Raw genomic sequence first — 27,629 nt, 5'->3', positions numbered from 1 at the left:
AACAAAGTGTTCAGTAAAGGGCAGAGAAAGTGTTTAGTCACAAAGTATAGCATGAACCCACTTTGAAGAAGCAAATTAAGCAGTGCCAAAGCTCAATTTTTCTGTCAGTTTCAGTAGTAAAAATCAAAAAATTTCACATTTTCGTGGAGCATTAATTGTTATGGAAATGTTTGAGCGTCTGGTGGTGCTGCAGTTTGATTCAGTAAGTGCTGCTCACTAACAGACTCAACTGTCTTCTTTTTGAATTGGTCTCTTAACTGTGTTTTCTCCCTACCCCACCCAGACATTCACCTTTTCTAGCACAAAAGGTGCATACACATTCTTTGCAGACTCCAGATGACTGTACAAATGTTCATTGTTATTATCCTCATTATTATTCCACTGCCTAGCCACATGCTGGTGGTCCTTTCCCCTCACCACTCTGCCCGCATATCCCTTCCTGCTCTGAAATTCTTTTTCCTCTCATATCCATGTGGTATTTCCCATTGGCTACAATGAAGTTGATTGTAATTCCATATTTATATGAAACAGGTTATTTTCAAATGTTTTTGCTACTATTTCCATAGATCTAGGGAGACTTTTCTCATGTACTCCCCAACAGCTGTCTGTCTCTCTTCTAGGAACCAGGACACTGTGCAGATTTTCATCCAAGTGGCACAGTGGTGGCCATAGGAACGCACTCAGGCAGGTAGGGTCTCTAAGGGAAATGTGAGCTAAGTAAAGTGGTGGGATGTTTAACTGTTGTTCAGAAATTTTCTCAATCTGATCTGGAGGATTAATCTTTTAAGTGTTTGTTGCTCTTATCTGTTACATATACTCATTCAGTCATTGGTAATTATTGAGCATCTGCCATTTGCTGGACACTGTTGGCATTCAGGCTACATCAGAGTGCAAAATAACACTCCCTGTCCTGTGTGTCGGGGTGGAAGTAGAATAAAACATAAACATTATAACTAATTAGAAAATGTTAAGAGCCATGGGGCGGGGGGCAGTGAGCATAGGAAGGGGTACAGTTGCTAAATGATAAACAGGGTAGTCATGGTAGGCTTCATTGAGAAAGTGACCATTCAGGAGACTTAACTCTCCTCTGTAATAGTTTCTGTGGTATCAGAAAAATTTTCTCATCTTTTAGGGAAGGAAATTGAAGCTGAAATAACCAAATTGAACTTTTTATAAATTGTTTGTGCAGTAGCTTTTGTCATCCTGCCTTTGAATGCTACACAGATAGATAATGGAGGTATACTTCCTGAAATTGTTATTACTTGTCTTTGCAGACCTTGTACGGTACCTTTTCAAGGTTATTAAGTAACATTTATTATCTGTATATTTTAAATAATTGAGTCCTTTTTATTGCCTCTGCTAATAAGTAGCCCTCATCACAAATAACTTAATTTCTTTTGTAAAGAGGCAGAGGAAAAATATGAAGTCAGTTTCTAAAAGTTAAACCCATAGAAAATGTGAAATGCAGATTTCTAATGAAGTGAAACTATTGTGGACACACTTATATAAATATTTTTGTTTATATGACAAATATTTCAAATCAGCCAGTTCATTTAATTCTAACTAAATTTAGTCACTTAGAGTTTTTTTTATATCATGTTTTTCCCTATGGCTATTGGATACAAATTAACACCTTGGAAAGTCAAATTCTTTCTCATATATAGTGCTACAAAATCTTTCAGAATCATGGAAAAACAGGTCTTTAAAGTAAAGATAAACTTGGAAACGTGGATATGTAACTAGGGATGCTATTTGAGTGGTTCTAAATAACTGAATTTTAGAATTGGGCTGCTTGGGGAGTAATTGGGAATAACTTGCAAATATAGATGGCTTTACTATCTCCGATTTCTCCAAACTACCCTGTCAGTATTAGATTATTACTTAGACTTGGATTGAATAGACAAGTGTATGGCAGGTCACTTTGTAAGAAATTATTTTACCCCAAAAATTAGTCTTAAGTACATAAGAAACAACCTGAGCTATTGTATTGAACTGGTTTTCAGAAAACCACAAAGGACTTTACTTCAGATCTATTTTTTGAACAGCTGAACAGATACAACAAATGCTCAAGTCAGTGAAATAGGAGCTACCATTTATTCATAGTATCTTATGACAGGCCTTATACTAAATTCTTTTTATATGTTACTTTAAATCTTCAAAAGAGCTCAACAGAATAGTAACTTATCTGTTACACAGACAGGAAATCAAGACCCATAGAGTTTCAGCCACTTGTAATTGGGTTGGGATTTGAACTCAGGTTCTATATGGTTCCAAAGCTTGTCTCTTTCCACTGCTTCACCAGTACTCTTTGAGATGTATTTATGGTGTTTATAGCATTATTTAGAAATGTTGTAAGGAAAGTTTATCTTTCAAGGTTAAATCACTGGGCTACATATATTAAAAGGATTTACTGTATATATGAAGGAATTAAACACTGAATGGAGTGTAAGGACTCAGGGGATTTGAATCATTAAGACACACCACTTGATTGGATGGATGGAGAAGCTCTACATATAGAGCCCCAATTTTTTAGGAAAAACTGATGTGATTTAAACTCACTGAAATTACTTTCTAACATTTATGCAGCTGTGAAGTCATTAACAAGCTTAAAATGAAAAGTCACTCAAGTGACTTAAGCCAATTGCAATCCACTTGCTTCCTCTGGGAGTTATGAGTAAAAGACACCTTATAAATGAGGGATGTGACAACTAAATAAAAAGTGCTGGCAGTCCTTGCTGCTGTGGAGATGGGGATAATTTAGAATATAGGGGAGATGTCGTTATTGGAGTACATCCCATACATAACTACTGTCTTTGGTTTCACATCTGATTAGGTTCTATTGATTCTTAGAGAACTCCTCATTTTTATTTTTTTCACAGGTCTGTGAGTACCTGGCTATGCTGTCTAAAACTGAAAATACCCCGGTTTAATCACTCAGATTATCACTGACCCTAAGCCTGAAAAAAAGTCACACTTAGGGCAAGACATTTTTTTTTAGTATGAAGTAACACATGTCCAATTGTGCATGATCCAGAAAAGGTGACTAGCAAAATGTTTAAAGATGTCTCGTGTCCATATCTGGAAATCTCCTGCTGCTTATAGTCAAGCACATGTGTGGATAAATTATCAAAGCGATAAAATTATAATTTTAAAAGAGTGTATTACTAATATAATTTCTAAGAGAAAAGAATTAAATGCATAGACCTAAGTGGACATAGTACTTCCTTAACATGCTAATCCTCACATACTAAGGATTCTTTTCAATAGCTTTATTGAGATATAATTCATATACCATACAATTCATCCATTTAAAATATACAATTCAAGAGGGTCGTGCAACCGTCATCACAAACTAGTTTCAGAACATTTTCATTAGCCCAAAAGAAACCCTATACTCATTATCAGCCTCTCCTCATTACCATCACCCGCTTCCTCCTAGCCATAGGCAACTGATGCACTTTCAGTTTCTATAGGGTTGCCTATTCTGGATATTTCATATAAATAGAATCATACAACATGTGGTCTTTTGTAACTAGCTTGTTCACTTAACATGTTTTCAAGGTTCATCCATGTTGTACAGAATATATAAGTATTTCATTCCTTTTTGTGGCCAAATAATATTTCATTGTATGGATATTTTGTTGATCAGTTGATGGATATTTGAGTTATTTCCACTTTTTGGCTGCTATGAATAATATTGCTATGAACATTCATACAAGTTTTTGTGTAGACATATGTTTTCACTTCTTTTGGGTACATACCAAGGAGTAGAGTTGTGGGATCATGTGATAACTCTATGTCTAATATTTTGAGGAACTACTAAATTGTTTTCCACTACAGCTGCACTATTTTACAATTCCACCAGCAAAGTATATGAGGGTTCCAGTCTTTCCACATCTTCACCAGAACTTGTCATTGTCTGTATTTCGATTATAGCCATCCTAGTGGGTGTGTAGTGCTTTCATATTGTGGTTTCGATTTGCATTTTTCTGGTGGCTAGTGTATCTTTTTCATGGACTGTTGGCCTCTTTAGAGAAATGTCTATTCAAATCCTGTGCCCATCTTTGAATTGATTTATTTGTCTTTATTGTTGAGTTCTAAGAACTCTTTGTATATTCTGGATACACAGTACCTTATTAGATAGCTATATGATTTGCAGATAGTTTCTCTCATTCCAAGGGTTCTTTTCACTTTCTTGATGGTAGTAACATTTGTGGCACAGAAGATTTTAAGTTTCATTAATCAATTTATTCTTTCTCTTGTTTCTTGCTCATAAGCATTTATTCATATGTTTTCTTCTAAAATTTTTGTAGTTTTAGTTCTTTAGGTCTCTGATTCATCTTGAGTTAATCTTTGTATATGGTGTAATATAGACATCAAACTTCATTCTTTTGTATTATGGACATGCAGTTGTTACAGCACTATTTATTGAAAAGACTGTTCTTTCCCCCCATTGAATGGTTATTGACACCTTTGTCAAAAATCAGTTGACCATAAATGTATGGGTTTCTGTCTGGACTCTCAATTCTAGTCCATGATCTATATGTCCATTCTTATGCCAGTACCAGGGTTGATTATTGTAGCTTTACAGTAACTTTTGAAATCAGGAAATGTGAGTCCTCCAACTTTGTTCTTTTTCAAGGTTGTTTTGGCTATTTAGACTCTTTTGAATTTCCACCTGAATTTTAAGATCAGCTTGTCAGTTTCTACAAAGAAACCAGCTAGCATTTTGATAGGAATTGTTTTCTCTTTATAGATCAATTTGGGAGAATGTCACCATCTTAACAATATTAAGTCTTCCAATTTATGAATAGAAGATTTTTTCCATTTATTTCAGTCTTCAGTTTTTTTCAAAAGTATTTTTAGTTTTTAGGGTACAAATTTGCACATTTATTAAATTTATATCTAAGTGCTTCATTCTCTTCACGCTACTTTAAATGAAATGGTTTTTTTCTATTTCATTTTCAGAATATTCATTGCTGGTGTATATAAATATAACTGCTTTTTGTATATTAATCTTGTGTCTTGCAACTTAACTAAACTCGTTTCTTAGTTCTAGTAGTTTTTTTAGTGGATTCCTTAGGATTTTCTACATATAAGATCATAGAATCTGCAAATAAAGATAGTTTTCTTCCTTTCCAATCTGACTGCTTTTTCTTGCCTACTTGTCCTAACTAGAACCTAACGCTAATAGAAGTAACAAGAGTGGTCATCCTTATCTTATTCTCTATCTTAGCAGGAAAGCATCAGCCTTTCACCATTAAATATGTTAGTTGTGGGTTTTTCAGATGCCCTTTATCATGTTGAAGAATTTACCTTCCATTCTTAGTTTATTGAGAATTTTTAATCATGAAAGGATGTTGGATTTTGTCAAATGCCTTTTCTGATCTATTGAGATAGCATGGTTTTTATCCTTTATTAATATGGCGTATTACATTAATTTACTTTCAGATGTGAAATCAACCTTATATTCCTGAGAAAAATCCTACTTGGTCATGGTGTATAATTCTTTTTATATGTTGCTGGATTCAGTTTGTTAGTATTTTGGTGAAGGTTTCTGCATCTGTATTCATAAGAGATATTGGTCTGTAGTTATGTGTTGATGCCTTGTCCGGTTTTGTTATCGGGAAGTACGGGCACTGAGGACTTTAAAAGGGTGAGATCTCCTAAACTGAAATGAACATTTAAAGCATGCAAATGGATAAAATTAGTTTACTCGTATACTAGTAATTGTTAATCATTAGTTACCAAAATATTAAATTTATTGAACCAGCATACTACACATGACTTTCAAATATAATATTCTCTCATTTTTTAAAATTTGTGTTTCTCGATAGGATTTGAAGTTCTTCATAAAACTCACAATACATGGTAACCTGAGCCATTATGAACTTGAAAATTTATAATCTCTGTATTATTGGTAAAAATACGTTCTGCTTGATTTTTCCAAGACCCCAGTTAATCATCCTTCCCCTTCCTGTTTTTTGAAACCAGTTTCTCACAAGGCATTTCATCTTTATACCACTACCAGACCCCAGGGAAACCACAGATAGATTTCCCATCCCATCAGGATGTCAGATCTATATCAGCTCAGACAAAATTCTCCAAGCAGTTTACACAGAACTTTACTCTGGTCTTGGTTGGACCTAGTTCTGTTTCTGAACCAATATTTGGTATTTAAAGGAGTTTTTGCTATAGTTATTTTGTAGGCTGCTAAATAGAGGTGAGACACCCAGATGTAGAGAAATCAATAGACTTGAACATAGGGAGAATAAAAAGCAAGGTTAAAGTTGGAAATTGTTTCAAAGAAAGGAATCCACAGAACTGAGTCAGTATATAGAACATATTATATATAATGTATAATATAGTTATATATAATATATAGGGATGAAAAGGGGGTGGGCGGACTGAGAGGTGACTTTAGAGAAGACCCCAAAGTTTCTTATCCCTAAGGATAGAGTGACAGCTTTGACAAGGAAGCGAGCCAGGAAAATGAGCCTGACAAATGGGTAGTAAAGAATTTCATTTCGTTTTTGACGTGGACTCACAGGACCCTACACCTGGAGAGACTTACTCCAGCTCTACTCGTCAGTGCTGATGGTGACTGTAACTAAAGTACTGTTACCAAATTCTAGCCAGGTACTGTTGTTGACTATAAAGGTTCTGCGCATAAGAAATGCTCCTGCTCAAAGGAAGATGGCAAAGATATATTAGCACGAGCTGAGATTTTCTTTGACGTAATGAAAAGAGAAAACTTCCAATTAGAAGAGAATAGCTTTTTCCCTGTGTAATTTGGTGTTCCTTAACGTGGCCCATGGGTACCCCTCAGCTCATTCCCCTAGGCCCAGTGTCTTTGAACTCTATCAGCATGAATCTCCCTGAGTTCTGCCTGAGTTCTCCAGTTCTGAGTTACTTTTCAAATGCTTATTGAGCTCTTGCAACTTGTATAGCACTGCACTAGATGCAGTGAGTGGCAGAAAGAAATACAAAACATGGTCCCTGCCATAAAAAGATATCATATGAGTATGCCCGACCACTGCGCTGTACACCTGAAGCTGAATCATGCTGAATGTCAACTATAATTTAATATATATATAGTCACGGGATATGGCGTACAGCATAAGGAATAGAGTCATATAGAATTATAACAGCTATATACGATGTCAGAGGGGTAACAGATTGGGGGAAAGGGGTTATCACTTTGTGAGGGGTATAAATGTCTAACTATTACATTGTTTTATACACCTGAAAGTAATAAAAATATATGTATCTGCCAAAAAAAAGCTACCATGTGAGTAGTTTAGTATTACTTGAATAAACGGACGCTAATGCTTGGAGATCAACAGAGAAAGCACTGTGAGCCTGAGTGGTCAGAGAACACTTGGGAGGGGGTGGGATCGGTCCTCCCTGAAGGACTTCTTGGACCTTGCAGAGGCAGTGAAGAGTGAGGAGCTCATATCAAGCAAGAGGGATGGCCTGAGCAAATCCAGGAAACTGAATTTAGGACAAGAACGTTTCTAAAGGCTTCTTGATACCAAAACCGTAGAATCCAAACTTCTTAGCCTAGCTTTTTAAAGCCCATTAAAGATTTAAAAACTTTTTCCCTCACCACTCAAGCCAGAATGGTCGAGTTAACCTTTGTATAACCCTCCAGCCCTTTCGTACTTTATTTCTATTCCTCTTCACTTATTTATGCCCCACCTACTGGTATCCTTGCCGCATTTGATGTGATGAAATCCTACCATGTTTCCCCAAAGATAAGACCCAGCCGGACAATCAGCTCTAATGCGTCTTTTGGAGCAAACAATACAAAACCCAGTATCATATCATATATCATAAAATAAAATAAGACTCGGTTTTATATTAATGTTTGCTCCAAAAGATGCATTAGAGCTGATTGTTCGGCTAGGTGTTATTTTCGGGGAAACACGGTAAGTCACCCACATCCTCAGTGAGTATGCTTGCCTGAAACTTCGTAATCCTTACTACTTGTATAATTCATATTACTTTGAACTATTTGCCACTGTATTAACTCAGTCTTTCTCCCCAGTTAAATTATAAACTCCTGTTCTCCTTTACTGACTCTTCTCTGGGTCCCTAAATGTTACTGTATCTCAAAGACAGAGAGAAAGCACTTTCCTTGGGATCACTCCCTTCCCTGGTGTGATAAAGTGATCCATCCTGGTTCTGCCACTAACTAGTTCGTTGACAACTGGTCAGGTGTTGTGACATCATAGGATTTCCGTGTTCTTACTTGTAGAACAAGAGGGTTGAAATGGTCTTTTCTTCCCTTTTTTTGACTTTACGTTTTTCTGATTATAAAAGCCACATTCCTATTCTTGTAAGTAGATCATAAAGAAGCAGAAAGGGGTGAAAGTTACAAACCTGCCACCTAGAGGATACTTTACATTATGATGAGTATTTTTTAACTCATGTTATGAAGAGATCTATTCATTTATTAGGGACTTTAAAGTATGATACTTTTCAGCTCTAAAATCTTTGATTCTTTTTTTTGCCACTAAAGAAATCAGTACGGTGTCTTTTTAAAAAGTCATCAGGAAAAAAAAAAGTCATCAGGATAAATGATGGTACTACATTTTGGTATCTGACTCACAGATTAGATTAGTTTAAATATATGACCAAAGATTTCCCATCTCTAATACTGAGCAGTTATATTTAGAAAGATCCATTAAGTCCTTTAGGCCAGCCATATAGAGCCCCATAATGATTCCAGATTACCTTAAAGCAGAAGCTTGGTTTCAATGTATATACTCTAGACTAAAATAAGAATACATTTAACATAATGGAATCTTAAATGTTTACTTCTAGAAAATTATCTTTCTTGAGGATTTGCTGCTCTCTGTATATCTTTGTTAGGGCAGAGGTCTTAAGCCCAGAAATCTTTTTGGAAGATAGAACAAAATCCATGCAATGAAAAGAGTGCGGGCTTTAAAATTATTGCTGTGGGTCCATATGGAAGTTATTTACTTTTAATAACAAAGTTTTTTTAATAACAGGTATTGAATTATTACTAAAAATTATTTACCAAAAGTAGAAGCATTAATCTGTGATATGTAATTACACAGAAAAAGTAGACAGGATTTGGGTTTTGTGTTTTGTTTTGTTTTGTTTTGTTTTTTGATAGCTGCCATCTCTACCCAGTAAGTGACTCAGTTTTAGCTTTCTACATGTTATACCAACAGACATTCTGGGTTTTTTCTTAGTACTTTTTAAGGGAGTTTCCAAAAAGATAAAATTGTTTGCAGTGTTCCTGGGAAGATTAAACTGACTTGGAAACAGTCTTAAAACAGTTTCAGTTGGGACCTCTCCAAAATAAAAATTGATAATTTTTAAATGCCTAAAAAGGCATGGTAAAGTTCCTATGAACTCATTAAAAATTTGAAACCTGGCACCTGCCGAGTGATGCTGTATCTCATTGTTCCTTAGGTGCATGTGTTCAGTCTGAATTGAAATACTTTGTTTCCTTACTCTGAAAGGTCAGTTCACTTGGCATCAGCTTTGGCATTTCTTGGCTCAGAGGAGGTTCACAGTGATAGCCATAAAATTGATTAATGAATTACATTCTCAAAAGAAACCTATAATCTCTGGGTACTGTCTAGTTGCAATAAAGTATGTCTCATATACCTTTTGAAATGAAAATGATAATATACATGCAGCATAGATTTCAAAGTGCCAGTTTCCTGCTTTTAAACTCAAGTATTCACAAATAGAAGCTATTTCCCTTACCTGAGAACAAAACAGAATTTATGAATTAGGTTAGCTACCTAGAAGTTTCAACCCATAGCTCACAAGTTACTAAAATTCATTCATGAACGTGTTTAATCTGAGAGAGATTTCCTTGATAGAGGTAGAGAGTGGGATCATTTAGTCTTTCATCTCCTACCTTGAATGAGGCCTGTGAAACATCTCTAAACATTCCATTTTTAAAAAGTTCTTTAAAGCCCTTTCCTCTCCTAAAGAGTATTTCTTTTAATCTGAACGAGAAATGGTCTTTTTTCCAGATATTAGTTATACAGTTAATTTCAATATTATGATTTGTTATTGGCTTATTTTAGTGGTGGAATTTTTCCCATCTGAGTAGTTAAAAAAACTTGCTACTCTTGTCTCATCCAGTTATATTGAGATTACGATAGTGATTTTTGTTTTTCTAGTCGTCTCACATTCTCTCCAACCTATTTTTTTCCTGTAAACTGCACTATTAAGTAATTCTTGCTAAAATTTGGGTTTTGTCATGTTCAAGATTTATTTTATATTAAGTTCATTTATTCATTCTACAGATATTTTTTAGTGCCTGATCTAAGCCAGCAGTGCTCAACTCTAAACTCCTCCAACCAGCTATGCATGCTGGCTATAGTCTGCCTCCTCTCGCTTAACCCAGTCTTTTCTTGGTACCCCCTGTCTCGCCGTGCTCTTCTGAAACACCATCCCTTCATTCAAGTTCTCTTAGAAAAAGGTCTGATAAGTCATTTATTATGTAGTTGGATTTAAGTCATTGTTTTACTCTCAAGATGATTGTACATTTTGACTTTTCATGTAAATGAAAAACTCAGAGAATTTAGTTTCCATGTACAAGTGTTGGGGATGTGGGAGAGGTAGAGTGCCCCCTGCTGATTCCTTTGAAATCACACCAAATGAATGGCCCTGGCTTTTCCCTTCCACCTTCACACTGCCAGTGCATGCTCCTTCCCACCTCCGTAGCTGTGCAGCTTTCACTCCTACCTCAATTGCTGTGCTGGTTTCCCTCAGTGTTTGGCTCAACCCCATACCCTGTGTCTTTTCTAAAAGTTTTCTTGTATATGTTACCATTCATTTTCCTTTTGAGAGTTCCTATACTATATATCTAGTCACCATCTCTAAGATTGACACTTAATTGTTCTTTGTTGCACTTGGCTCGTTTCCTTTTCCCCAACTCTAGTGTACTCTTCAAGAACCCAAATCTTGTCATCTTAGTCTATTTAGACAGTGCCTGGCAAAGAGACACAGTTGGCATTCAGCGACTACCTAAACAGAAATGAAACTATGTGTAGGCCCATATATTTATTTGTATCCCAACATTTTGCAAAATGAACTCATCCTCATTAAAGGAGGGAAACATGTCTTACTTATGGGCATTATTAAAATTTATTAATTTTTAAAAATTAAAAAAGGGAGGAAGAAAGTCAGCCATTTTTTTCTATAAATGTAATATCTGAAACAAATTTTGATTTTTTTTTTTTAACTTTTTAACAGGTGGTTTGTTCTGGATGCAGAAACCAGAGATCTAGTTTCTATCCACACAGACGGAAATGAACAGCTCTCTGTGATGCGCTATTCAGTAGGTAGGCAGATTTATCCCCACCCTGGCATTCACAGCATCTCTGTAATTGCATATTTTCACTTCTACTCTCTAGAGTTGTTAAGTATTGAATATATTTCCCCCAACATCAGATTGAATTCTGCTGCAGGAAACTGCAAAAGATCTGCTAAAGTTAAACAACATTATAAATCATCAAGCAAACATAAACTTATAGCAAACTGTTACAACTACATTTGCAATTGAAAGCAGAATACAGTGCAATCAACTCCCCTTTTTTTTTGCACTACACATATTTAGAATTTTGAATAAGTACCAGGCTGAATATTAAATCTATTTAGCAACTGTTTCTTTGTATATAAGAGAATATAAAAGAAATTCCAGTAGTCTTCAGAATATGCAAATTTTATAGGCCCTTCAGATCCTTTAAAATCTAGTTACATTGTTACTAGTTTCGTAGTAATGATTGGTTTGTTAATAAAATGCTCAGTGACTCATTAAAATTTGATAAATTTGTTTAGCCTTGTGTGAATAATTCTTTGTACTTTATTAAAAATACTAATTAAGTTTCCATAGTATTCCAGTTTCCTTTTCCCCTTGTTATTATGGTTTTGATTCATATCATTCTTCCCTGGAGTGAGTTTGAGCGACATTTGCTTCTATTCTAAAATATATTCCAGTAGTTGTTGGATCAGTGTAGGATCCAAAGAATCTTTTTGATTACTTCTAAGTTGTTTCATCCAAGGAAACACAGAATACTATCCTCTGAGTCAAAAAAAGGAAGGAAAAGTACTTGCTTCAAGCTATAAGCCTGGCAAGAGTTGAAGCAGAAAAGGCTTTCTATTTTGGATTGGCTTTTTTCAGTGCTGTAGTCAGAAATAACTACTGCAAATGTAGTGATTACAATCCAAGGATCAGTTGGACTTTTCTGACCATCTGCTGTGTGACAAGTACAACAGAGGAGACTGTAAAGAACATGGTCCCTTCCCAAGAGAACCTACCCTGTAGTGAGAGAGATCATGTGTGCCCAGCTGAAATAAGCAATTGTGTACTTAACTTGCCATGTGAATACTGTGTACTTAGACCTATAAAAGCAGGTGAACATCCTGAGGCCAGTTCGTAGCCAGCTAGAAAGAGATGAGGCTAGAGTGAGGGTGTAGAGTCCAAGGCCTGTGAGTATCTCCTAGAGGGATTGTGTAGTAGACTTGATGACCATTTGTTTTTCAAGTGTGCTTACTGATGAGAAGATTGATTCATCAAATGCCAAATAACAGTTGAATTGATAAGATTTAACATTTGTAAAATGTCATTTAGTATAGGTGCAAAAAGTAACAGTAAATAAATCTGTAGATATATTTCTCTAGTCAACGCTTTTTCCTGTTTTCATTCTAGATGGCACCTTCCTGGCTGTAGGATCGCATGACAACTTTATTTACCTCTATGTAGTCTCCGAAAATGGGAGAAAATATAGCAGATACGGAAAGTGCACTGTAAGTAGTAAACTAAGTTGTGAAATTGTTGGAAAATTTTACTTCTGTTAAAAAAAGTTAAATGTTTACATTGGTGTATCTGTTGTTTTCTATCCTCAGCTGCTTTAAACTTTAATCTCCATCTCTGAAAACAGATTCTACCTGATAGTAAAGTATTGCAGTTCCCTGTGTACTCTAGAAGGGTTTCTCCTTTTGGTGGGAGTTTAATACTTGTCTCTCTCTGACTGATTTTAAGGTGGTTTCTTAAAGCTATTTCCACAGGAAACTTTTAGAATAAAACATTTTGAAAATAGAGGTGAGTCAGAGATAAAAGGGTGTCTATCTCACTTTTAATCCCAGTGTCCCATGATTCTGCCCACCCCAACACCCTGTATTTCCTGTCACCTCTCTGCCACTTAAATAATTTACAGAGATTTGTCTGCATTAAGGGAATTAACAGAAACATATTTCCTTTAATTTGTTGCCCATTTCTGATTCACTAGATTATCACTGTAAGATGAAGATTAGATTCAATTCTGTAGACATACTGAGTAGTTACCTTATGGCAGGTTCTCTGCTAACTAGAGAAGTGCTCTGGGCATTGGCAGTACACGTACGATTTGTTCTTTGTCCTCAAAAAGTACACACTCAAGCTGAGGACAGGACAAGAAAGGCAGGAAATACAGCACAGTGGTTAAGGGCACAGATTTGGGATCAGACTCCCTGGATTTGAATTCTTGTTTCAAACTTACCAGCTAGTGTGACCTCGGGCAAGTTGCTTAAACCTTCTACTTCAGTCTTCTCATCTATAAGATGAGGATAATAGCAGTTTCTACTTCACTGGATTAAAACAGGTTAATGCATATAAAATACTTAGAATAGTGCATGGTGTGTACATACTCAATATATGTTACTTATATTTGTAGAAAATGAGGAGGTAGCTTGGTATGTATGGTGTTAGGATTATAGCAAATCACTTGATGAATTAGTGATTAATGGCACAGATTCTTTAACAGTTTTTATCATAAAATAGTTTTAGGGGAATAAATAAAAGAATTAGTTTTTAGAAGCATATACGTAACCCAAACCCAGGCCACTCACTATTTGAAGAAGAGACTTATTTACTTTATTTCTTTTGCGATTTTGTACTGTATGTTCAAACTAGCCTATAAACTGGTCTACAAACAACCTGAGTTTTTGAATTTCTCCAAAATATTTTTGTTTACCATAACACAACATTATGAATTGTCCATTAATTTATATAAATCCATCTTTTAGTCAATTTATTAATATTTGTGATATGGAATAACACCTCATTGCACAACAGGGTTAAATGAAATATTCCACGGAAAGGAATTTTCGGATTCCTGAAGTTTACCCTACCAGGCCCCAAAGTTTTCTTAATTATTTCTTACCTCAACCTTTTTTAAAAAGCCCATGTCTTAATAAACAGAGTATCTCAAATATAATTTAATCTTGTGGGATCACAAAGGTAACACATGCTTAGCTCAGCCCTCATTTAACAGATGAAGAGACTGAGTTTCAGAGAAGATAAATGACTTGTCCCTGGTCATATCCTGACATAGTGGCAGAACCCTGTTCTCCTCTTAGTAGCGCAAACTTTCTAATATATGATAATACCTCCGATTTTTCAATATGTGTATTATTGGACTGTGCTCTTATAGTACATCTGGTTCAGAAGGGAAACAGCAGTGTGTGGCACTGGATAATGAGAATGATCTTGCAAGTGTTGAGAAATGGCAAGTTTATCAATTGCATGAGACTTGGCCTTCTCCGATTAGGCAGCTTTTATCTGTCGAGTATTTGAAAGTATTATTTTGAGCTATCCCTAGGAACTGTTTATAGTACTGTTTGAGGCTATAATGGAAGGCTCAATACTCTGCTTTTCTAATTATCTTCTGTTTTGTGCTTTGCTTCCAGCTGTCATTTCTCCTTGCTGTCTCCTTCCACCAGCTGGTCCTAGAGTTTCATATTAACTGCTTTTATCTGTTGTCTGCTATGATATAGGACAGACAAAGCTGGGCTAATGCTGGCTCTGCCACTTACTAATTTGCGACTTTAGGCAAGTTAATTAACTTCTCTGAATCTTAATTTTATTATCTTAAAATTGGAGTTATAATAGTTTACAGGATTGTTGTGAAGATCAGGTCTTTGTTAAAATATGGCAACTTGAACTGTTCTCATAGAGTTCTATGTACAAATGCTGTTTTCTATTTCCAATATTTCCAATATTTATTTCCAAATACTGACTGTTACTAGTCAGTATTTAAGTGACCACCGTTGCTACAGAAAATTATTTAGAACTTCAGAAAATGTCCCGCTAATAAATTTTAACCAAGCAGCTGGAGCCTGCCCCTCTTCACGGCATTACTTTCTGTGGAGATGTCAGTTGAGGTGACTGGTACCCAAGGCACACAAAGGAGCACTTCTGGTAGAGGGCAGCTGGCTAATCAGTGGCATGGTCATTACAGGCCAAGGCCTCACTGGCAATCTCATAAGCTAGGAAACAAGACAAGATCCATTTTTGGAGAGATGGACTTACCTCATCCACATTCTCCAAAGCCGGTTTATAAAATACCAGTTTGCAGCAAGAGCTGTACTGACAAGGGACTGAATCCTGGTCTCCTCTGGTCTGCTCACTTTTCTCTCTATAAACAAGCCTCAGGAAACCAACTCCTATCAGAATGCCAGTTTATTCATTTAAAGTAAGATATATAAATACCAAAGGGACAGGATGTGAGCATCCTGTAGCCAGCACTTCCCTTTAGGCAAAAAAAAAAAAAAAGTAGTGCGTGTGAAACCAGAGTATAAGCAAAGTGAGCAAGCTTGGCGCCTGCACCCGCAGTAGGGTGAGAGCTGCCACTAGAGCTGGTCTTGGTTCAGGTCCCTCTGCCATGGACATTAGGTGGATGCTACCCACATTTGCCTCTGTGGCTCCTTTTCTTTGCAGACCACCGTACCCCCATCTCGAATCTTTGGATACATTCATACGTGCAGTCAGGCTGTATTCTAGTCTTGCTGACCTTGGAGCTATTACAACTCTTCTTTGCCTTTTCTGCATTGATTTGTTTTATGGTAATTCTAAAGTTTTAACTCTCAAAGATTTGGGGGAACATTCGTTGTAGTTTCCGTAAACACACAAAACTTCATCTTCCATCCACAGAAAGTTATTTCCATTTTCTGCCCCAGTTAGCTTTCATAGTCTTCCTGAGGTCTCTCCTTACCCACTTAAAATTTCAGTGTTTCAAAAAACTTATCATAAACTCTAAATTTATTGTGTATTTCCTCATCTAGGTGTCTTCAAAAATGTTAAAACTGATCTCATTTAGAATCAAAATCTTTAGCATATAAAGGGCAGAAGAGAGCATTATCTGGTCGACTTTTCATTTGACGAGTAAGAAAAGTGAGGCAGGAGCTCATTTATCACGATCCATTGTTTTATGGTCTATCCCCTCTAATCAAGCCAATCTCAATTAATACAATTGCCGTACAGTATAAGTCCATGAATGAACTAAATGGTCTCCAAAGGTGATAAAGACTGAGTTAAAACTTTGATGTGTCTGTTTAATCCTGAGAATCCTGGAAAAACCTCAGCATATTAGAAGAGTCTAGTCAAGAGCATTTTTGGCTTAATCATTTTTCGCATACCCTGTCACTTCCCTTTTCTCTCTCCCATGTCTAACCCTTGCATTTAGTTCTAAGACAATCTATGTCTTCTTAGAAACAAAGCAAAAATAGGTGCAGTACAAAATAAATACCTTTCAACTTTTAAAAGAGTTTCTTGCTTTTCGAGTAGTACAGAAGGGGAGCGTAAGATGCTTTATTTGCCTCCTATTTCTGCCAATAGCCCAGTCTACCAACAAGGAGCCTTTATTCTCTGTCATGGACGTTACCTAGCTTGTGATGTCGCCTGTATTTTAGTCTAGCCACTCACTATGTCACTGGACTATAGCCAGTAAGACATTGCTTGTGAAAACAGCAGAATGGCAATTACAGATTCCGCGGAAAGGCATAAATCTCAGTATCTACAAAAGCAGTAAGGATAACATAGAGCACTACTCAGTATTTGCTTCTTATAGATTAGTGCTCACATGTGCCTGCCTCGAAGATCTACGTTAAGAAGAATGATAGAACATACTTACTACTGAAGCTGCTTTTGTACTTGCTGCTATGTGGCAAATGATACCTCCTCACACACTGCTCAGGTTTGTTTACTGTACATTGCTGGTCTTGGCCTATCTCTTTGAAGGAACCCCAGTGATCTTCCAAGAAATAATTTGCTCTTCATGAGCCTGACCTCTTGGGTGGCGGAGGGATAGAGGGGAAGCAATGGAGTCATCCCTCGTACTGCTCATCCGTGACAGCCTCTCATTTCCTCTTCTGTGGCCTGTCTGCCCTCTCACTTCCCGTTTGCCCCTGCTGGGAGCACACTGCCTTCTTGATGCCCTTAGGTTCTCCAAATCGCCCTCCAGCATGCACTCCAAACCTCCTTGGCCTGGTCTGTGGCTTTGTTCCTCCTAATTGGATCATAGAATTATGAATGACCTTTCCTTTACTTCCCATGAGAACTTCCATCTTCTTAGTGTTTAGTGAATACTTTTTAAAGTGGTTTGACTAAATTATAGGATTCATGGATTCATGATTGTATCATATTCACTGTATAAGCTCCTTGATTTTGTAACTGCTGCTATAGAAGACCTTTTAAGAAGTCTTTGGGTTCAGACGCTCTTTTTAACTGTTCTACAAAGCCCTAGGATTTGTGGGTGGCGCTGGGCTGGGCTGGCATGGATCTGATTTTGCTTTACGTGTTGGGCTTCTAAAGTAAGATTTAATATGGCAGAAGGGTTTTATAGCTAAAAAGAATCTGAAGACTGCCGGTTGATTTTTCTCAAAGATCCCTGAGTCTTTTGAGTGTTAAGTGTTAAGAAGTTTTTACCTCAGCTTTTCCTGAACTGTTTTGAAAAGGTTTTGAAAAGGTCCTTGATTACTTCTAAATTCCTTTTTTTAAAATGCTGCTTTTAAGTTGCTTTCTGCTAATCTTTATTGTTACAGAAATGAGTAAAAGATAAGCATGATTAAATGCTGTGCTTAATTTGGTCTAGAATCATCTGACCTGAGTTTGAGCTCTAGCTCCACCAATTCTTTGTTGTGACTTCAGAAGTTATTTCATCTCTCTGCTCTAAGTGGGCATCTTCACTTAAGGCTGCTGTGAGATTTAGAGTTGATAATGTATGGAAAGTACTTAAACTTAATGCTTTACACATAGAAAGTACTCAGTAAGTGTTAGGTGTTATTAGCAGCAGCAGGAGCATCTTTCTCAGTAACTAGGATGAGCCCTGGGTTGTACTAAGGGGTGTTTTCAGCATTTAACATGAATCTCTGAAAGTTCAAAATCGTTTTCTAATTATGGACAATTGTGTATTTTCCTTGAAAAAGCTTAAGTGTTATGATTGACTTAAAGGTTCTATTCTCTTTGCATAGGATTAAAATTATTTTATTATGCACCTTAATGCAACATAACTGTTTGGCTCAAATTCCTGTGTACCTTTTAAGGTGGCTACTCAAGTATGTTAACCTAGGAGCTTTAGTATATTGAAGTTGCAGTGGTACTAAAAATAAAAAGCATTGCAAAGTCTGCTAGGATAGGCAAGAAGTGCGGGTGGAAACAAGTGTTCTTTCTGCCAGGATTTTGGTAATTGAAAATATGAATCAAAAAGAAGAGGAGGAAGACTTTTTAATTGTCTACCTAAAAATCTCCAAGAAAATAACCCATAAAACAAATGCAGTATTTCGATAAGGCAGTACAATTCGGTATTACTGTAACTTCAACATTACTATGAAGTAATTATATTGTAGTACTTGGTGACTTAAACAAATGAGGGATGTTTTCTTATTTAAAAGAAGTCGTCAGGGACTCAGGACCCTTCTTTCTTTCTGCTCCGTCATCCTCCGTAAGATGCTACTGGAACTCCAGTCATCACATCTCAATTCAAAGAAGAAAGGAACAGAGCAAGGGAAAAAAGGCCTTCCTCCTCCTAAGTCGGTTCTCTGGAAGTTTTCCTGGAAACCCCACTCACTGACTTCTGCCACCCCTAGCTACAAAAGAGGTTAGGAAATAGTGTCTTAGCTGGGTGCTTCAGGAAAGGGGAGAATGTGGATTAGATAGGCAACTGGCACCTACGCTCTAAAGATCAGCTTTCTCTCCAACCAGCAAAAGCACATCCAAACTGTAATGGGAAAAAGAAACCCTATTTGCAATAGCAACAAAAACCATAGGTGCTTTGAAAATAAACATAGCCAGAAAAGCACAGGAAGCTATGTGAAACATGACTGAAAGACAAGCTAAGAACCAAAACAATAGACATAATGTGTTTCCAGATGAAAAGACTTGATAAAAAATATTGTCTACACATTTTTCTCTAAATTTGATGCACTCTTAAGTTTTCATTGTGACATCTATGAGCTTGATAAAATGGTTCTGAAGTTCATCTGAAATTTTCCACATACCACAAAATTATCACTGTTGGCTGGGGATAGGCAGATAGATTAATGGAACAGAAGAGAGGCCAGAAACAGATCTCTGCTCGTGTGGAAATACACTAGATAATAAAAGAGGTATTTGAAATCAGGAGAGAAAAAATGAACTGTTCTCAACCCACATTATCTAGCATCCCAGCTACTAACAACAACTTGGTTTATGAAATTAAATCCAGTCCAGTCTCCTGGGGGCACTGGCCACATTTCAAGTACTCGGAAGCCACGGGTGGCCAGCTGCTGCTACATGAGATTGCACACCCCTAGATGGTGAGGGGACACCTGGATACATACCTACCAAGGAAAGTAGGCCTCACTCTGGGCCTTGGTACTTATAAAAAAAAAAAGTGCCTGCGTTAATTTCAGTACACAGCCAGGGTTGCAACCACTGATGTAAAATGATCTTCCATGCAGTTGACAAAGACTTGGCTAAAATAGTTCCGATTTTTCCAGAGTAGTAATTTTGGGCTCTGTCACTTGTGATTATTATTGTGGTCACAACATTCCACTACTTAATGGCAGTAATGAAAGTGCCAGCTTAGAATACTTTCCTGTTTCTTTTCAAGGAGATATACTAGATTTTGCTCCCAGCTGTGTCTCTGCCCTGGGGGTGATACTTGAGGCTGTTTTCCTCCAAACTGTGCATGTACCTTCCATGGCCATGAGTTGGGTGGCCAAGGGCTCTCCGAGATGGAGTCTGGGAAGGTAGCAGGATAGACCCCCAACAGTTGTGTTTAACTTTTTCTTGGCTTATTTATTGGAATCCATACCAGGGAAAAAATATTCAGTTCATTTGCCAGTATGAATTGACAATCTCCCCAAGGTCTTTGCTATATTTAGGGACGTTTCCTACTCAAGAGTCTTTTTTAAGAATACTTTGTATTAATTTACCTTCTAATACGTTCTGTGTCCAACACAGATGTGAGTTACATGAGTGTGAGGCATACATACAATGCTTCTGATGCTCTAGTAATGCTATTAAAGGCTTTTCACAGAGGTTCGGGTAATTTAAATATGTCTACATTAGGATGTATAAATCTTAGAAGATTGTACTTTGCTACGATTATTCTTCGTGTAGCACAAGTTTTCTTATCTTAGAAGCATGGCTTAGAGCCAGGCATCAGATCGCTGTGCACTGTGAAAAGGATTTGTGTGAGCCCCGTTCTTCTGCCAGATGCAGAAACTGTCCAGTCACCACATGCGTCCTCCTGGCTTTGAAAATTGATTTCTTGTTAGGTTGGTAGGTCTCTTGTGTGCCTAGCAAGTGATTCCCAACGTGTTTTCTAATATACAACCTAATCTCTGGTAACTTCAGGAAGCTTCACAGTTCTCAAATTCACATAACTTAAATTCATTTAAATGTATAAATGTGTGTATTTGCCACGCAGCAGTGTGGGGTTCCAACAGGGTTTTAGGACATGTCGTTAGACTTCAGGAGGGTAACAGAATAATTAGAATACTTTGTATAAATCATTGAAACTATGCCTAAGGTACGCTGAATTTATTAACTTAGAAAATAAAGCCACCTGTGCAGAAAGTTAGTAATTCAAAAGGTACGTTAGAATTTAAATGTTTTACCACAGACTAGAGATAAAAGTGATTTTGGGTCTCCATCAACTTTGGTAAACCAGTAAGACCTGTGTGATTTATCTGAAATAGTGTATTGGAAATCAACTGCTTACATGTGAAGCCATTTAGTAGTTTTTTTTAATTTCCAACTACTTTACTATTAGTAAAACCTAAGCAGAAGATCACTGTCTTCCTGTTTAAGGAATGTTTTAAAGAGTCAGATGATTATATTGGATCCAGCTATTCTGAAGAACAGCATGGGGTGACTTTTCTCCCAGAATATTCTTTGGCGATAGGAATTTCTCTAGACCTCCATGTGACTGTATGTGCCCCTCTGGGGTGGACCATGGAAAACTGTACTCTCTGAACAACCTGGAAGCAGTCCTTCTTTCTCAAAAATGAAATCACTCTAACCAGCGACTTGAAATAAGGTCTGGTACCTACTGCAGTGTCCTTCAGGGCACAAGTGTAGGAGACTGTCTTTCTTGGAAGTCTCTAACACCGGGAGGAGGTGCTTGTCGCTGGTATCTCAGTGGAGAGGCCAACAGGACACTCCCACGTTCCAGGCACTTACCGTTTCCACTGTGGTGAGATGTCTTTAGTTTCGGAGTTCTGCATTTTTCATTGGCATCTTCACATACCTGTGTCTTTGGCTCCCAAAAAGACAACAAAAAAGAACTGAAGACCTGCTGTGAGCCCTGTTCAGATAACAGTATTGACTATTAAGCTATTTATTACTCAAAACGCTAAATGCTTTCTAATACTGATCTGTTGTTTCCTAGGGACATTCCAGCTATATCACACACCTGGACTGGTCCCCAGACAACAAGTATATAATGTCTAACTCGGGCGATTATGAAATATTGTACTGTAAGTATGAGTGATCACACGTGGCGGAGGTGTGTCTGCCAGGGGCACGACTGGACAGGTTGTGTGGGATCTGAATTGCGCAGAGCATACATGCTGCCCTATAACCTGCCAAAGCGCGTTAACTCTGAGCTGTCTAAGGAAGGAGATTCTCAAATGGGCTTCACTTCTCCAAGACAGTATGAGTTAATTTATATGTGTAGACATGCAGTCATAAGACATTACTCAGGGAGATTGATGCCGCTTTGAATGGTTTTGTATTTAACAACTTTTCCTGGAGGCAGGAAGAAGTATAATGGATGGGCATTTATGCTTTTCAAAAAAAGGAAAACACTTCAGTGGGAAACAATTTGTAGTTCCATAAAACCCGTTAAACACTTTTCCCTTTTAAATGTGTCTTAATGTTTTTCAGTGTATGGATTATAAATACAAGTAAACATGGCTAGTCTGAATCAAGATGCACTTTCAAATACATTTGTACACAGCATTACGATTATATTTCCTGTTTCTAAATTTAAAGGGGACATTCCAAGTGGCTGCAAACTAATCAGGAATCGATCGGAGTGTAAGGACATCGATTGGACGACATACACCTGTGTACTAGGCTTTCAAGTCTTTGGTAAGGACATGACACCCGATGGGAAAAGGCAGTTTGTGGGGTTTTACCTATAATTACTTAACTAAATTCCTCGATTAAAAATGGTCCACATGTATTCTTTAGTGTTATGTCTATTCATGGCAGATTCAGAGAAATTAAGTGTATTATGACTGAACCATACAAGGTATGTTCTCCACAGAATCCAGCAGACTTTTGGTCCCTGATAAATGTGGAAGACGAAAAAAATTTACATGATAACCTTTCCATTTTTTCCTCTACATGAAAATTGAAGCTTTTAAATTTCTAAAGGCATTTTAAAAATAGCTTTATTGTCATTCATATACCATATAATTCACCTAAAGTGTACAATTCAGTGGTTTTAGTATATTCACATTTGTGCAACTATCATCACTAATTTTAGAACATTTTTATCACCCCAAAAAGAAACCCTCTACCCATTAGCAGTCACTCCCCACCTCAACTCCCTAGCAACCACTAATCCTTTCTTCCTCTAATGATTGGCCTATTCTGGATAGTTCATATAAATGGAATTGTATCTTGTGATCCATTGAGACTGGTTTCTTTCACGAGGCATAATGTTTTTAAGGTTCATCCATGTTATAGCATGTGTCAGTACTTTATTTTATGGCTGAATAATATCCCATTGTCTGGATAGACCACATTTGTTTATCTGTTTATCAGTTGATGGACACTTGAATTGTTTCCACTTTTCAGCTATTATAAATAATGCTGCTGTGAACAAGCGTGTGTCAGTTTTTGTGTAGGCATGTTTTCACTTCTCTTGGGCATATACCTAGAAGTGGAATTGCAGGGTCAAATGATAACTGTGTTTAACCTTTTGAAGAACTGACTGCCAGATGGTTTTCCAAAGTGGCTACATTTACATTTCCACCAAAAGTGTAGAGAGTTAATTTCTCCACATTCTTGTCAACAGTTGTTATTCTTTTGCATGTGAATGTCCAGTTGTCCCAGCACCATTTGTTACAACATAAAGGCACTTTCAGTAGACATTATTTAAAGATAAAATTTGGGGATCATTCCTAATCTTTTGGACATTTCTAGAAATCTGTCCTCTGTAACAGTTTTCTAAACTTTTCCCAATCTGCAGGTATCCTGAAAAAGTTAGAGGATAAATGGAAAAGTTAAAATAATAAAGCCTTGCTTGCAAAGAATTACAGAGAGATGTTATAGTCTGTAATTAGAATAGTAGATATGGATGTGGCACCAATACCTAAAGCAATACCCAAAATATTAGTATTTATCCTTTATCAATATCTCTAAAATTGGTCTCTCTCCTCCAGTCTAATTATAGATCTGAATGTTTCTTTATGCTGTGTACATTTAAAAACTAATCAACTATAGGTACCTGTTCTAAATACAATTGCTACAGAGATGGAGAAGGCTAGAAAGAAAGTAAAAACAAAATAACTGATTAGTCCATAAATGATTTCATTATTCTGGGTGAAAGTGAAGCAATAGCCAGTAGCTGATAATTTACCTAGTTATTTTAATGAAACAATGTATAATACTTATTTATTAAGAGATTTCAGTTAAGGAGTGTTTTGAACTTGTTTAGCACATTTTAACAGAAAGGTATTTGTTCTCTAGAATAACAAAGAACTACAGGAGGCCAGCATCTCAACCCTTATATATCGTTTCCCCGAAAATAAGACCTAGCCAGACAATCAGCTTTAATGCATCTTTTGGAGCAAAAATTAATATAAGACCTGGTATTATATTATTATATTATATTTATTATATTATAGTATTAACCCAATCTTATAGTAAAATAAGACTGGATCTTATACTAATTTTTGCTCCAAAAGATGTATTAAAGCTGATTGTCAGGCTAGGTCTTATTTTCAGGGAAACACAGTGTTCCATAGTTTTAATCTAGAATTTTGTGCTAACTATGTTGAACATGATCACCGTGTCTCATAATGATTCAGAGTAATTAAATTTGCTATGTCTTATCTTTGGACATAAGTAATAGTTACAGGAAAATTCTGTGGGATGGCATGGTAGTAAACCACTGGGTGACCTATGCATTTCCATTAAAACTTTGAGGTTTTCTTAGAAGTGCCTGCCTGAAAGGGAGTGAGAGCGTATGTAAATTTTACACAGCTTACCCAGAGTGTACTTTGAAGAATTAGTGCTATGGCTTTGTTTCTGTAGTTTGCTATACAAGTAACTGAGAACTTCCCCTCCAACTAGAGATTTTAAAAAGGAAGAATTGCTCAGGTGAGTCAAGCTAAAACTAAAGTTATTTTTAGCACCACCTGCTGGTTACTAGCAAGTATTTTGGGGTCATTAAACTTTCCATCTTGAGGCTATTTTGGTTTAATTTTATTATGTTAGGTTTTGGATAAAACTTTATTTGAATGAAGTGTTGTGCCACTAAGAAATTTATAAGGGAAATGTTATTAGGTTGGTGCAAAAGTAACTGCAGTTTTTGCAATTATTTTTAACCTTTTAAACTGCAATTACTTTTGCTCCAACCTAATAGCAGCTAAGAGTTTGAATACAGGTGAAAATTAGTATCTAAAATTAAATAAACCTGTGTAGCCTCACAGTTATATTTTTGAGGCTAATTTTTCTGTGCCCCTGTGCTTCCATATGAAAGGTGTCTGGCCAGAAGGATCCGATGGGACAGATATCAATGCACTGGTGCGGTCCCACAACAGGAAGGTGATCGCTGTGGCTGATGACTTCTGCAAAGTCCATCTGTTTCAGTACCCCTGCTCCAAAGCAAAGGTAAAATCACTTTCATACAAACTAGCTGTGTGGGGCCTTTTGTTTGGGGATAATTTTGTGTCAGTGGCAAGAAAATATTTGTAGGGTTACTAATTACTGTCCCTGCTACTGCAACGCACAGGGGAGAACAGGGCCCTCTGTAAGCCTCCGAGCTGGCATTGCTTATCTTCTCTTTCCTCATCCAGGTCAAGAAGATAGTTACAGAAGGCAGCTAGCTAATGATATTTTATTCATTTTTACGGTCCATTTGTTCATTTTTATTTTTGGCAGTTTTAAATTTCTAAGCATATTAAAATATTTTGTTGACCAATGTTATAAATGTATGATTTACATTATATGATCAATATGCATGATCAGTATTATAAAATTCCTGGGACTGTTTCCTAAGGGACCTATAATCCTGCCAACCTAGTCAGTTCTTCCCTGGCCGTGGAACAGTTACTAAGTACACCAATCTGACATCCAGAAGAGACAGATGTTTATTTTTTATAATATATATATATCGTCTGAATGCATAGATGTCTAATTGTTTTGTTTCACCCATACAAATAGGTGTTAAAAGTAAATTACTGCTCGCTTTAGTCCTCAGGTTTGAGGACTCGTGGCTTTGATTTGAATGACCTGTTTCACGAGCTTAGTCACCCTGTTGCTCCAAGCAGCCGCGTAAAGAATGAGTCTCATGTTCTGATTTATTTCACACAGGCGCCCAGTCACAAGTACAGTGCCCACAGCAGCCATGTCACCAATGTCAGCTTTACTCATAGTGACTGTCACCTGATATCAACTGGTGGAAAAGACATGAGCATCATTCAGTGGAAACTTGTGGAAAAGTTATCTTTGCCTCAGAACGAGATTGTAGCGGATACCACCCTACCCAAAGCCCCCATCTCTTCCACTGAAAGCGCCATGCGATCTGATACTCCCACGCTGCCTCCTTCGCAGCCCTTAAATGAGACAGCTGAAGAAGAAAGTAGAATAAGCAACTCTCCTACACTTCTGGAGAACAGCCTGGAACAGACTGTGGAGCCCAGCGAAGACCACAGTGAGGAGCAGAGCGAAGGGGGCAGCGAAGAGCTGGGCGAGGCTGGCTATGAAGAGCCGTCCGGTGAGATGAGGGGGCAGCAGGGGGACAGTGCGCTTCCTGAGGACCTGCAAGCTCCTTCGCTGCTGCCCTGACACCAGGACCTCAGTGCGTGTGGTCTTAGCTGGAGTTCAGGTAACAGGCCGGGAAGTGAGGGAGAATCACTGTTGATCGAGACTTGGGTTTCCACGTGATCTGCTTTCTTCAGTAGTCTTACCTTCATCCTCTCAAATGCAATGGACCTAAAGGTTCAGTTTGGTGTGTGTTGATTAACCAAACTTAATAGTAGGAAAGACTGACACACTGTCTCAGAAATAACTACGTATGTAAGTGGTATGTAAATACTGGAAACAAAAACAGCAGTTGTATTGATTTAAAACAAAACCCTTGTTATCTGAACATGTTTTCTTCAGGAACAACAGAGGCATCACAAACACTGTTACTCATCTACTGGCACAGACTGCTACTCTTTTCCTGATGCAGAAAAGGAAATCAGAAAAAAGAAAAAAAAACTCTTAATGAGAGATCCTCCCACCCCAAGTGTCTCGTAGAAATTTTTTAGTTAAGAAAAACTTCACGATTGCCACAGGCAGTGGTGTTGCCTTCTTGAATAATCAATTTTCCTACACTCCCAGTAGATGTCCAGATGTGCTTGTTAGTCTACTAGATAGGTGCTGCCTTTTCTAAGTCGTAATGAGGAACCGTCTCATAGTTTCTTGTGTGCAAATCTATTTTATCTTAAAATTAAGAAAGCAGTGGTTTGTTAAAGAGGTTTTAATGTATATTAAACCACTGATATTCAGAGAAATGGGTTCCTCCAAGGATTCCTTTGCTGGCCTGAACATTTTAAATGTTTGGCATTCGAGATTCGAGTGGATGGAAAACGAAAACCGCATGCCTATAAAACCAAACTGTAATAACTACTTGGCTAATTTTAGCTTAGCCTTCAACATAACTTGTTCCCGCGGTAATAGGGAAAAAATACAGTAAAGTTTAAATGATTGAATTGGTGCTTGAAGTTCATTGGCTTGTTGTAATTTTTATACAGATTAATTACAGAGGGATAAGATACTCAGCAAATTGCAAATTCTTTTTTACAGAAGTGTGAATAACTGATTTTTTTTTTTTTTTTTTTTAATCAATTGTATACTTAACAGACTTGCTATATATGGTAATTTTTCTCTGGTGGAGTTGCTATAAGCCTTGCAATTCTAATGTGGCTATCCTCTGCTGTTTTGGGCAGTGCATGTATTATTGTGCATTGGATAGCTGTTTCTTTTAAGTTTTGTCATATGATGGTTTTTAAGTATGTGTTTCCTACTTTAAAAATCATTACAAATAATGCATTTCCTATATGTTTGTTTATACTTGGATTATAAAAAAACTTTGTTTTGATTTATT

General features: G+C 37.0%; 1 protein-coding gene across 6 annotated transcripts in view; it reads left to right on the top strand.

The window, feature by feature from the left end:
- Window positions 1–27,629, top strand: part of EML4 (EMAP like 4) — a 141,054-nt gene that overhangs the window by 112,393 nt on the left and 1,032 nt on the right. For 4 of the 6 annotated variants that reach the window (XM_088796196.1, XM_019757066.3, XM_019757065.3 and 1 more), the window contains 7 exons: window positions 621–688; window positions 11,251–11,339; window positions 12,707–12,804; window positions 21,690–21,777; window positions 22,295–22,393; window positions 25,017–25,147; window positions 25,850–27,362. In XM_088796196.1, the coding sequence (XP_088652322.1) occupies window positions 621–688; window positions 11,251–11,339; window positions 12,707–12,804; window positions 21,690–21,777; window positions 22,295–22,393; window positions 25,017–25,147; window positions 25,850–26,323 (1,047 nt within the window). In that variant the 3' untranslated portion in view covers window positions 26,324–27,362. Of the gene's footprint in view, window positions 1–620; window positions 689–11,250; window positions 11,340–12,706; window positions 12,805–21,689; window positions 21,778–22,294; window positions 22,394–25,016; window positions 25,148–25,849; window positions 27,363–27,629 lie in introns of those variants that run through there. The other 2 variants (XM_074331922.2, XM_019757062.3) reach the window with 1 other exon arrangement.

This window comes from Rhinolophus sinicus, chromosome 2 (assembly GCF_057876585.1).
Source record: "Rhinolophus sinicus isolate RSI-liver-muscle chromosome 2, RSI-T2T, whole genome shotgun sequence".
NCBI classification, from domain to species: domain Eukaryota; kingdom Metazoa; phylum Chordata; class Mammalia; order Chiroptera; family Rhinolophidae; genus Rhinolophus; species Rhinolophus sinicus.
Note: the sequence above shows the minus strand (reverse complement) of the source record. Positions and strands in the feature narration are given on the sequence as shown.